This window comes from Rhopalosiphum padi, chromosome 4, assembly GCF_020882245.1.
Source record: "Rhopalosiphum padi isolate XX-2018 chromosome 4, ASM2088224v1, whole genome shotgun sequence".
NCBI lineage: Eukaryota > Metazoa > Arthropoda > Insecta > Hemiptera > Aphididae > Rhopalosiphum > Rhopalosiphum padi.
Window position 1 is genome coordinate 22,732,331 of NC_083600.1, and position 13,036 is coordinate 22,745,366.

Below are 13,036 nucleotides of genomic sequence, written 5' to 3' on the forward strand. Positions count from 1 at the left end.
GACATTGACGTTTTAAACTATAATTAGTAATTAGTAATTACTATATATTCGTATTATGTACATGTATTATTTTATCGCCGCCGTTCAATCGAATAAATTATTAATATTCTTCCAGAACGTTTTCCCCCAAAAACCCTATAGCCACCAGCTCAGCCGGTGCACTATCATCATAGTAAGTACCTCACTATACCGCGCGGCGGGATTTAGGACATCGCACTGGCGCACTCGCGTCCAAACCAGACTTGCGCCCTTCCCACTTGCTGCAGCTTATTCGGAAATAGCAGCGTTCAATATATATAACTTTAGTGCCGTCCGTATTTACAAACGCTTGTTTTGTTTTCCTTAAGTTCGAAAACAACAATTGATCGATGATACATACCTACAGCATACGATCGCGTCCAACATTTGAGTTCGTTAAATATTCATAAATATTATACACTCACATTGCAGGAGTATAGTATATACATTATACTACTATACCTTATCATACAAAAATGCGCATTTTATACATGGAATCGATAAAGGGTGAGTTACTGTGTATATAAGACCTACATTTGAAGGTTCGTTTTCGTGGGGCACTTACATGCTACAATGTGTGTATATAGGTACTTACCTACTTCGCACTTATTGTAGGTATACAATATATTAGGTAAATTAAGTAGTATTTGAATTTTAATATTTGTTACAATATGCGCATGTGAACATTAATAAATAATAACCTGTACTCTGCAACATTGATATACACAGATTTGATCATTTTTAATACTGAAATATTGAATAAAATAGGTAACTATAAATGTATGAATCTACTATAATCGTAATATTATACATTATTATTATGTATTCGAAGGAGGTGCCACCTGTAGGGTGCAATTCTTGAATAAGTTGATAAAATGACCAAATATGTAGAGGGATGATAATTATATTTCATTACACCTATATGTATTTTATCACTAAACAGACCCCATCCTTCTCCGCCATTACTTTGACAGCTTCCGTAGTATATTTATCTTATTACGTTAATAATATATATGAATATAAATATTAGGAATCTTCAAATCATCATGCTGTACCAAAAGCTCATCGTTATAGTCATTACTTGCATGTAATATGTATATACATTATTAAACATTAAATTATTAAAGTATAAAACTATCAACTATATAATATATTATATTATACAGGCGATGGTGGACGACACCAGAAGTAATCGAAAGACGACCGTTGGCGCGCTTTGTGAGCGGCAAACGAACACGTCCGGCGTATTAGAATGACGGTCCAGGTAGCTCTGCCCGGAAGGAGAATCGACCAGCCAGTGGGAATTGATTTGGTCGTATCGTACTATACGGTAGGAACTAAGAATACGTATGCATTACGTATTACGAATCAATCATAATATTATACCAATATATACGTAATATAACTTTAATCTGATTTTAAATACCCTAAATTTGTCAACATTTTTTATTTTATTATAAAAATATCAGAAAAATTGCAATGGATACGTCGGCGATGGGTTTGAACCTTGACCGGTGAAAACATCACTTTATAGTCTAAATTAATCGTTCTAAGTATATCAAAATTAATAATTTAATTTTTACCTGATAATAACAAATGATATATAAAATGTCTTGATCTAAAATTTGAATAATTGCCAATTAACTTTTATCTAAAAATTCATTCAATGTATAAATATTCACTAAACATTATAAAAAATATTTCTAAAAATTAAAACAATTTCTATAAAAAGGCCAAGATTATTAAAAATATAATAAAAAAATACATTTTATTCTTGAAAGCATTGCCCTTGACTTCACAAAAATTAATGTTTTTACTTTTTTCATTCAAATTCAGACCCTAATTATTTCCTATATATTACTCTATGGTTCAGAGTGTTCAAACCCAGGACAGCAGCTGTTATTAGCGTGACTATATCTGGACAGATACAAATAAAAATACTAAAAAAGAATATGCAACTACACAAGATGAATTTTGACAATCTTTATGCACCCTTAATAATCCACAATTAAAAATAAATACGTTTACTATTATAAATTTTAATTGTCAATAATGTCTAATTAGGATTTATTCAAATAGGTAGGTAATCAATATTATTTTTCTTTTATTTAACTATAGGTTCCTATTAAATTTTTAAATGGTTAAAATTGAATCTATAATGTAAACTTAACTTATATTCAAGTTTGAAATTGCTAACTTTGCTCAACTAATGTGAAAATTAGTGTGAACCGCTCTCAGGGTTCACACCGCAAATTTACGTAATTCCAATTTTTTTAAGAAATATCCAATCTATTTGATTAGGTTCTTTCATAGGTAATTAAAAAAATTTAAATAAAACAAATACTATAAATCTTTATCCATGCATTATGTAGTTGATACTTTGATACCCATCATGGTACACAGAAAAAAAATACTTCCTATATAAATTATATTATTTATATTATGTATATTTAAATGTTCATTGATCAAGTGAGTGCGATTGGGAATTATTCATTTAAACATTATAATGTAACTATTAAAACAGTGTAATTTAGATTTTGTAATTTATACACTTATTGGATCTTATAAACAGGGGCGTCATTTACGGTACGCAGGGTATACATTTGCGTACCTAAAATTCTAAATTGTAAATTATGGCCCGCAAGGCACATCCACATGGCCCGCTCGGCCACATTACAATAATGTCAAATATGTCGAAAAAAAATTAAATAGTGCCCTGCTCAATATTTTTGCGTACCAAAAAAAAAATTTAAATGACGCCCCTGCTTATAACCATTTTTAATAAAGTAAATTATAAAAAAAAAAATAAAGTTAGGTAAAAATAAATTAATAAATTAAAAATTATAGTAATACTTTACTATAAAAAACTAAGTATTACATACTAGAATATAGATAAATACATTATATATTATATATATATATATATATATATATATATATATATTAATTACATCATCTCTAAATCATAATTTAACAAAAAGTGCAAGTGGTAGATTTGATAGGTACTTATATGTGTAGTATTCCCGTACTGCACGTTACTTCACTATACGGCCTCTCCAGCCACTCAAGCCTAACGACTGTAAATTTAAATTTGAACTTTTTCGGCTTATTGTATTAAAGATGTACAGATGGTTGAATTACTCAAATAAAAAAAATATACCTACATTCAAATTAATATCCTATTCCCCGATCATCACTATATGTAACTGTCTATGAGCCTTTCATCATTTCTCGAGATACATAGTTATGTTCATTTGTGTAAATACTAAATTCTAAGCCTTGACCCATAAACCAACAATTTCCTTATAAGGATTATTTTTTAGATTGGAAATATGATTTATTTTATTTAAAATTATTTTATTGGTATACTTGCAAAAAAAGCTTTTATTTTAAATTACCAACTATTATAAAGTTTCACAATTATTTAATATAGACCGTCAACAGTCAGCACAATATTTTGTTTTCTCTCTCAGACAGTCTGACAATAAAAAGAACGCCAGAACCAATCTTATGTTGTTAATTTTAATATTACAGTGAATAATTAATCTACCGTCAAATTTAATGTTAAATCTTTGTCTTATGACTTTTGAACATTATCTATATACTATATGCTTTTACGGACATAGGTTATTTTTATGCGAGGTATGAGTATGTAAAATTGTAAAAAATTTAAATTTAAAAATAATCATCAGTCATCATACATGACAGAAAAATAGAAATACCTAATGTAAAAAAAATCAACTTTCAAACATAGATAGTAATAAACTATAATATCAGAGCTAACAACACAGTACACACGACTAGTTTTCGTGAACACAAATTCACTATATGTAGGCACATATTAATGTATTATATATTGCGTATGCGAAGTCTATGAGATAAAATAAATAGTGCGATGACAATATGACATCCTTTTAATTATAGATTGAAGAGTCTCGTAAAGGTTTTATTTTTTGCCGTAAATGTCAAAATTCAAGGTCTATTTTTATAAGTATTATTCTCACACACTTAAACATGCTGAAAACTGCAGCAATCATTGAACAATAATTTAAAAATCAATGTGTATGATAATTTGTAAATATATATAATTTCTCTATTTAATATTATTCAGTGTTTTATAATTTCCAGTTGTTACTTTACATATATATTAAATTATAAAATACATTTTATAAAAACATCTAAAAGGTGATTGGCCAAATCCAGAAGTGTAGGCAAGCAGGAATTAAACTCCTTAATATATCTATCTATGTATTTTATTAGTTATAATCTATAAACAATAATTGCTGTAATAAATTAATAAATTAATTAATATCGTCGAATTAAATTATATTTTGATTTATATTAATAACAAATGATTAATTTTTATCTAAAAGAATTTAAATTTTAACATACCAATAAATTAAAATACACAATGAATGAATATTGAACAGTGATAAAAATTTTTTAACTGAAACAAATAATGTTATTTTAAGTATAAAAATTATTTATTTTTTCTAAATTGTATATTATATGGTATAAAGAGGTACATTTACATGTAGCCATGATGTATTAACGTAATAACTAGAGAAAAAAAATTGAATTTAGTAACCCTTAATTGGTAAAAATATTATACAAGACTGTTTTTTAACTAACTTGTAACTATCCTATATATTTATCTAAATATACTAGTATATATGATCGTTTATTTCAGGTAATGACTGTGGCACTCGTTAGTGGGTTCGGCCTTCTAGGTTTTTTAGCTTATTGGATCAGAAAAGCTTGCTCGTAAGTATTATAGTACAACTACATAGTTAATAATTATATGTAAAAAAAAGTCATATACTACAACTACACCCAGACCCAATACCTATAGGTACTCGAATTCTCAACCAAAAAATAATTAATTAAATCAGTTAAATGATATTAATATAAAAGTTATTATGCTGTAAACGTAAGGCTCAAAAGTTATTTGATTTGCATGTTTATTGGGTTATAAGATTTATTGCTAAGTAAGCTTGAAATTAATTTTACGATACTATGAAAAAAATATTAAAAGTTAATAGTGCATATTTTAGCATATTTAGTGGTTTTGTAATTTTAAAAACATATTTGATGATTAATAATATTTATAATACAATTTGACAAAAAAACTTTTTAATGTACATTTATCTCGAGAGTTTTCACTGAATATTATTATAGGTGTTTTTCAAATCTCTAGTTATCATACGATTACCAATTTTTACTAAAAAATATTTATTACAAATTATATAAAAATGTCGAGAAGAAAAAAATAAGTGCATATTTTTAAAACATATTTATACTATTATAAGTTATAATTTATAACTTTAAGCGTGTAAATGCATGCATATTTAGTACTTTTTAAGTGCATTAAGTTTCGAGTTCTAGGCCTATAATACAAATATTTAAACCTAAGCTATTTTAACAGTGGTGTATATATTTATACGTATTTATAGATTTTTAAACTAATATCTTATAATTATTGCACCAAAACAATAATAATTCATAAATTATTAATTGGTAATATAAATATCGTGTGTCATGAATATTAACACATGTGGCCCACCCTACAGCCGTGTTGTATACATATATTATATATTATATATATAAATATATAATAGCCATTGGCGTACGCCGTACAGCGTGTTCATGTGTGGTCCAAAGTCAACGTTACCGTTTGACTTGCATAAAGCTAAAACTCACGCGATATATTTGGGCTATTGTATTCGTGTGCACATAGATAATGACCGTGGTTAATTCCCACAACACCATTTATATTAAAATACAGAATAAATAGAATAATACATATTATACTATGTCGACGACTATAAAACACTACAGCCAGTTTTAATATTTACGAAAACCGAACGAGCAACAGCACGCACTTATAGTGTTACAGTAACAGTGAAACGTGAAGTTGCAAAATGCCTTGGCCGATCGGTAACCGCAATAACAACAATAATAACAATACTCGTACGATCATATCCGTGTTGCCACGTTCGCCTCGATCGGAAAATTGTGTCAACATTATCCCGTCGTCATTGGACGCGGGATCCGGACGACCCGTTCACAGGGTGAACGGACGCGTAGCATCTCGGAAACCTGACCGCAGTGTCGTCAGATCGAGGCCCGTGTGTCCGTTTAGGTTCCGGTTCGCGTGGTGGTCCAGGCCCGAACCTCCGAAGCTTTTCGAGGAATTGTGCGACAACTGTAAAGTCGATCGCGGACACAAGTTAGGGAAACTTTATCCTCATTTTTTTTACATCCCCTATCCCTCACAAACCCACGACACATTTGTATTGTCAATGAATAATAACTTGGAATATAACGATCGATCACTTTCGGTTTGTTATGCATTGTAGAAATGGCAGCCGGTATCAGTACACAGCATTGGAACCAGATTCTATGGGGCAGGAACGGATGGAACTGGAACGCAAAGCCCGACAACACGCTCAAAATGCATGCAAGCATTACTTAAGGTTTTGTCCACGATATGCTCTTTTACAACACCTCAACGATATTGGATCAAGGTGAGAATAACTTCTTTGATTAGTCATAAAGTTTACAAAAAATTGATTTCGTAATAATATTATAAAAAGGTTGATAAAAAAACTTTGTACTTGTACTTAGGGTCGATAAACATTGGTTTGTAGTACGCGACGGATCTGTCAAAACAGAACGTCTGTTAACACTTGTGCCCAAAAATCCCAAAAGTGTTCTCGAGTGCACGCCAGATACCAGACGTACTATACTAGATCTTTTTTTAACATTACAACATCCATACATATATCCCGTATTGGACGTTGAGTTTGTTGAAGGTGCGACAGATCCAGAAACAACATTTATTACATTAGTATTACCTTTTAACAGCAAAGGAAGTCTCAAAGATCTTATCTATAAGGTATTTTTTAATTATTATAACAATATCCTGAATATAGAAAATATAATTTATTGATACAAATAACACATTATTACAAATAATTTAGAGTTGTTGGCATGATGATTGGAGCGATAAGTATGGACAGCGCAGTGAAGGTTTGCCATTGTCACAGATACAAAGACTTGGTCGTCAGATTTTAGAAGCACTTTTATTTCTTAAGGAAAAAAAGTTTCCACATGATTGTAATTTACATTCTGGTAATGTAATTCTTCAAAATGGTGTGGCCAGGTAATTTTTCAAAAAAAAAAAAAACAGCAAAATCTTCACTAAAAACGTATTAATAATTTTACAAAGGATCACAGGCTTAGAAAATTCTCTACTTGGTTTTACATCAAGAATTCAACCCATTGTTATGAGTGGTAATTTCATATTAGATGATTTCTCAGCAATTGATGTCATTTGTTTCGGTATAAAATTGTCTTAGATATAATTTGCACAAAAATCTGAAAAAATATTTATTTATTTAGGTCATGTTCTATTTGAAATGGCAGCTGGGTATGAATTGCTTACTCCAGAACCCAGTGAAATTAATTTACAAGATATTGCTCACTATCCTCAAGTAAAAAAAATAAATAATGAATATTATATTTGAAACACCATGAAAACTTGCATATTTTTATTTTAGCTATGCATTTTTTAATTGAAAAAATGTACCTAACTTAACACAGTTTTATATATTTATAATTTTTCAGGTTGTTGAAATAATGGACTATGTGTTTAAAAATCCTATGGGTCAAGTTCCTACAATCGAACAGTTAGTAATGACTGAATTCTTCAGAAATATTGATCTCAGAGAAATGCGTGCAACATCTTGGCCTGTGAGTATTTATAAATAATAGTTCATATTTTATGATTGGTACATAAAATGTTTAAAACTAATATACATAAATAATATTCTTTTGCATACATTTGCAGCTATTACAAGCCAAAATGACAGCTTCCTCATCACAGTTATTAGAAACTGTTAGAAACAGAAATAGTAGCAAAAGTGGCTCGTAAATATTTATACTCAAAAATTCAATAAATATACTAATTTACTAATAATGAATTTATAATGTATTATAGGACTCCAAATAATCATGAAATAACAGAAACAAGTACTAAAGAAAATCTACAAATCAGAAAACTATCAATGTAAATAAATAAATTACCAAAGTTATTTAAATTAAAATGTTATATTTCATTTGTTATATAAATAACTTACAGGAGAAGTAAAAGTTGTGATGATGAAAAGTATTCTCATGCAACAGAAAGAAAATCAAATTTTGTTGGTGACAAAGAGTGCTTGGTAATATATACAAATTTCCATTTTTTTCCTATACCAAGTATATTGATGAAAGAAGTATAAAATTGTAAACAACTTTTTTAGGAACATCGTGGCTTATCACTGTATCACCGACAACAGTCACTAGATTTCCAGTTTTTGGGATAATATAGTTGTCTAGTTTGTCTATTAATTTTAGACTGACACTTATTTTCTATTTCAAGCAATATATTTTTAATATTTAAAAACTGTAACTAGGCAATTATATCTAATGCTTACCAGTCATCATCAGAATCAAATTCAGCTTGTGGATCCTTAGACCATGATCCATCAGAATTTTTAATCCAACCAATTCTGTGAACATTGTTAGCAATAAAAAGACATGTCAATATTTTATGATTTTTATGTTTACTATTTTAAAACGTTTCTTCAGAAATATATTAAAAATTTGTTTTATACTGACTCAATTTCTTTTTTAGTTGAAGTCTGTATAGATTGAGAAATAGTCAATGCATTTTTTGACACTAGGGTATCTGCAGTAGAAACCAAACGCTGATAAGGATGCTTTTTTGCACGGTTTATAACATTTTGTAAAGATGGTTTTTTTTTCATTGAAGATACATAACGTGAAACAATGGAAGATTCTTTAGTATCTGAATCTAAAAAAATAATAATAATTGGAATAAATACCAAGTGTTATAAGTAAATTAATATTATTACCATTTTCTGGTAGTTCCAATTTTGTTTTACGTCCTGTTGAACTAGCATAAAATTTTGATGAACCAAATGATTGAACACAGTTTTTTTGTTGTTGTTTAATTTTTATTAATTCCAATTCTTCCTTTCTTTCCAAATATTTACTAAGTTCTAAATAAAGAAAAATATAATTATTAAATAACAATTATTGGTAAAGATTCCAGATAATAATTTAAATTTTTTATACAAAAAATGTATTTAGTATACTACTTTAAATTTAAAAAAGAATAATTATTAAATTATAAGTAATAGTTGACTATCACTACATATTGATAGGTGGCTTAAATAGTTCAACAAACAACAATTAAGTAATTTATTTAAATGAGTTACAAGTATAACCAAATGACTAATTTTATGAATTCGACTTAATTTATATAATTAAATTACTTTTTATTTTTAATTTTTTTGTTTTATTTATTAGAACTACATATACCCTATCTTAACAGAGAATAATCAGTTAATCGACCAATTGTTGTCTATTTCTACGCATCTCCCACCAATGACCCATACTATTGGGTGGTCTCCAAATTAAATATAATAATATTACTAATTAGGAATGTTTGTACGATGTCTTCAGGAAACATCGACTAGCAAGGTGGGGGAAATTTGGTCTCACCACTGCTGAGCAGTTAGTCGGTACGCGCGAAAGTGATTATTCTCTTTTGATACAGGGTTAGGAACTTATCAGTTTAAACCTATTTAATACCCATATCATTTCAATGGATTGTTGAAAATATAATTCATTTAAATTTTATTTTTAAACGTACCACTTAAATGTTTTTTTCCTTTTCTGTGAATTGAGAGCACATTAATAGTATCAAAAATTGGTCTTTGAATACAAATCATACAAGTCAACTTCCCATTGGACAATAATTTAGCTTCACCATCTGGTATTTGAATGCCAAGTAGTTCTCTGATTCTTTGTGACTATTATTTAACATAATAATTATAAAATTATAATTACACTATGAATTTAATAATAAATAAGTAATTAAAATTGATAAGGTACCTCAAGACTTTTGAGTAAATCACTGCCTGATCCATCACATACACGTTTAAATGACATAATAAATGTGATTATTTTTAAACTACTAAATATAACTAAATTAAATAAAATAAATTATAAAAGATTACCTGAAAAAAATAAAAAATAATTGAAAATTATCAATAAAGTAATGCAAACAAAAATAAACATACGATGAGAAAAAATTGTATTTTTGTTTTTTGAAACAATGTTTACAACACTCTCCAGCTCTTGAACTGTTTCTCCAAGATTGAATACAGTCTATAAAAATTAAGATTCAATTACATAGAACAAATATTTATTTAATATTTATCATAAATAATACTGACCTTATCCGAACAATCAAATGTTGTTTCAATAGTACTTAATTTACCACGTACATTTTGTACTTCATCTAAAATATTCTTTACGCTTAGGTCGATGTCATTTTCTTTGCATGTCAGGTTTATCTGAAATAAATACATTTAGTACCTAAATATATCTTATAATAAATTAATAAGTATACAGAATAATAATATAACATATTTTGTACATTTTTTTATGATTCAATTATTAAAAAATTAGTTATAAACAAAAAATAGATGTCATGAATATTAGCAATAAAATTCAATAGCATAAATGAGTAACTTGGAATAAATTTGAAAGTGAGGAGTCCTTTCAATTTTGTCAATATCTTACTTGATTATTTATTTTTAATCTAGCAGCAGTTAAAGTTAACTGTTTTAGTTTACGAGAAGCATTACAACAATGTCTTAATGAGGAGCCCAATTCCACTTCAAACTTGTTGGTACAAGATAAATCAACTATAAAAAACAATTAAAACAATTTATAAGTAATCAGTTTAAATAAACAATAGTATAATAATACTGTAATTTTAAAATTTTCATAAATATCATAATTCGTGGCTTTAAAAATCCAATAACAGAAACAAGCTACAAGCCCACACTTAGGACTATCTGGAATACTTTAAATCTCTTTAGGTTATGACAGAGTGCTGATATAATGCACTTAAAATTTAAAACATAATCACACAAAATAGTACATGAATACGTTTAAATATTAATTTTCATTCGATTAGTCCTAAATAGTAAGTACACCGCCGTCGCTAGCACCAACATAACTAATTATATTATTTTGTTATACTCACAATCATCAGCCATGAGAAAAGTTAAATAAATTAAGCAATAGAATGAAATTAAGTATTAACTACTAAACTATTAGGTATTTACTGTTATTGTTTATTATTTCAGTGTACAATTTACACTCACACTATACAACGTTTAAGACAAATGTTATCAACAAATAAAAATAGTAAATAATAACCGTGATGGTTTCACGACTTCACGAGTAACGAATAACGACTTTTTAGTTTTTGTGAATAATTGAATGATAGGAAGCCACCTTGATAGGAAGTATGGAGTAAAGAGTATTATGGAATATGTCCTTATCATTTTTCGGACAACCGCCAATCACCGCACGAACTTGACGACCCCTAGAATACGCTCCAAACAGTAGTCACAGGAGTACAGGACTGACAAACTAAATTATCCTTATTAATTATTATGCTTATATCACGATTTAAGATAAATCGTGGCTTACATATATATAAAAGAAGAACTGGCGTTTATTATGAGTTATGAGTTATGACGATTGACGACACTATTTAACTTTTTAGTTTTTTCCAATTTTTTTCAGTCGTTTCAAATACTCTCAAAAGTGTCACTACGTCACCCGATTTTTCATTATTTTTTGTCAGTGGGTAGAGAGAGTAGGGTTTGTATTTAAAGGTTACGGTGTTTTTGCGTGTTATTTAAATAATTTAATGATTTTTTTTTTCACAAGTGTGTACCAAATGAACCTGCGAGTAAATCACTTTTTTAATTTTTAATTTCAGTTATAAATATCATAAATTAAGTTAAATTATAAAAAATATTATATATTATGTGGCTAGTCTTTAAAAAGTTTAATTATAATAAAAAAAACCAATTTATATACAAATCGAGCCAGTTTTATTATATTGTTATTTGTTATTATGAATATATATGACAAAATATTTTTCATCTGAATATTTGAAACTACAACCACAGAATAATTATTCTGTGTGACCACGCTACAACGCCTACTACTAAATACTAATTTATGACGACACCTAATAACATTCTTTTGATTTTTAAATTTGAACACCTAGTTTGCATAAAAATGTGTTACTTTAAAAAATCATATTTTGAGCAACGGCCATCGCTGTAAGCAAAGAAGAGATATTAAGGCAAGGATCAGTCGCGGCATAAAATGTGTATATGCACTAGTTGTGCATTCTCTCGTGCAAAATGTAGACTGACCATCACTATATGCTATATACTGTATAAATAATAATCATAGTGGTGCGAGATATTAAAATTGCAAAATTCATTCATTTTAAACTAATATTTTTATTATTTGCTTATAGTATATGGTAGTAAATTTGTTTAGAGTTTGTAGTTATTATGATTTATGAAAGACATAAGTATTACAAATTTACAACCAGTAAAGAAGTACAGCTTAGGAAAGTTATTGGTTTTTATTATTATAATCCAAATGGTAAAACTTATGAATAGTTGTTTATTATTTTAAATTTTTCTTGATAGAGGAGGTATTTTCATGTCTCATGCTTCTAGAATATGTCGTCTGACACATAGTGTGGTTTTTATCTCCTATTTGCCAGTTAATCATGGTTATAACTTATAATTCACTTAATATGAGTTAGGCCTCGCACAACTTTTGGATATGACATAACAAGTAACATAACTATGAATCCAGCTAAATAAATTAGTCTATCGGTAGTGTAATACAAACAGATAACATTTACAAGTATAAATTGACTATGGTAAATTTATTTGAGTTTTTTTATTAATAAATTCTACTTGTAAGTTATTATCAAATATTATTATTTCATTTGTATTTTATAACATAGCATTGAAATAAACTGTACTTCATGTCTTATATCATATGTTCTTGAATTAAAGTGAAGTACTTTTAACTGTCTATAACACATCAAGAA

At 28.0% G+C, this 13,036-nt stretch overlaps 2 protein-coding genes across 5 annotated transcripts; one reads left to right on the forward strand and one right to left on the reverse strand.

Annotated features, from left to right (window-relative positions):
- The first annotated feature begins 260 nt into the window (after window positions 1-260).
- On the forward strand, window positions 261-8,675 carry LOC132929633 (slowpoke-binding protein). Of its 3 annotated transcripts, none has more exons than XM_060995121.1 (13): window positions 261-525; window positions 1,185-1,348; window positions 4,709-4,782; window positions 6,378-6,545; window positions 6,646-6,916; window positions 7,002-7,183; window positions 7,250-7,362; window positions 7,423-7,514; window positions 7,648-7,773; window positions 7,871-7,950; window positions 8,021-8,089; window positions 8,162-8,243; window positions 8,325-8,675. In XM_060995121.1, exons 2-13 carry the CDS (start codon window positions 1,271-1,273, stop codon window positions 8,385-8,387), a joined length of 1,398 nt encoding a protein of 465 aa, XP_060851104.1. In that variant the 5' UTR covers window positions 261-525; window positions 1,185-1,270; the 3' UTR covers window positions 8,388-8,675. The 3 variants fall into 3 exon arrangements, with proteins under 3 accessions (XP_060851104.1, XP_060851105.1, XP_060851106.1); XM_060995122.1 differs by lacking the exon at window positions 261-525 and adding an exon at window positions 611-629; XM_060995123.1 differs by lacking the exon at window positions 261-525 and adding an exon at window positions 769-786.
- On the reverse strand, window positions 6,945-10,260 carry LOC132929634 (sodium channel modifier 1-like). Of its 2 annotated transcripts, XM_060995125.1 has the most exons (7): window positions 10,173-10,260; window positions 9,985-10,109; window positions 9,743-9,902; window positions 8,940-9,086; window positions 8,683-8,878; window positions 8,499-8,573; window positions 6,945-7,398 (listed from the first exon to the last, which is right to left on the reverse strand). In XM_060995125.1, coding segments are annotated over exons 2-7 (636 nt in total). In that variant the 5' UTR covers window positions 10,042-10,109; window positions 10,173-10,260; the 3' UTR covers window positions 6,945-7,397. The 2 variants fall into 2 exon arrangements, with proteins under 2 accessions (XP_060851108.1, XP_060851107.1); XM_060995124.1 differs by lacking the exon at window positions 6,945-7,398 and having other exon boundaries at window positions 8,495-8,573.
- Between the last annotated feature and the right edge of the window lie 2,776 nt (window positions 10,261-13,036).

Bases quoted from the DNA above. Each gene is read 5' to 3' on its own strand.
- LOC132929633 (XM_060995121.1), top strand. From the start codon at position 1,271: ATGACGGTCCAGGTAGCTCTGCCCGGAAGGAGAATCGACCAGCCAGTG. The intron at 1,349-4,708 runs GTAGGAACTAAG...CGTTTATTTCAG, and splicing joins TGGTCGTATCGTACTATACG to GTAATGACTGTGGCACTCGT. The intron at 7,184-7,249 runs GTAATTTTTCAA...AATTTTACAAAG, and splicing joins CTTCAAAATGGTGTGGCCAG to GATCACAGGCTTAGAAAATT.
- LOC132929634 (XM_060995124.1), bottom strand. From the start codon at position 10,041: ATGTCATTTAAACGTGTATGTGATGGATCAGGCAGTGATTTACTCAAA. The intron at 9,087-9,742 runs GTACGTTTAAAA...TTCTTTATTTAG, and splicing joins AGGAAAAAAACATTTAAGTG to AACTTAGTAAATATTTGGAA. The intron at 8,879-8,939 runs GTAATAATATTA...TTATTTTTTTAG, and splicing joins ATTGGAACTACCAGAAAATG to ATTCAGATACTAAAGAATCT.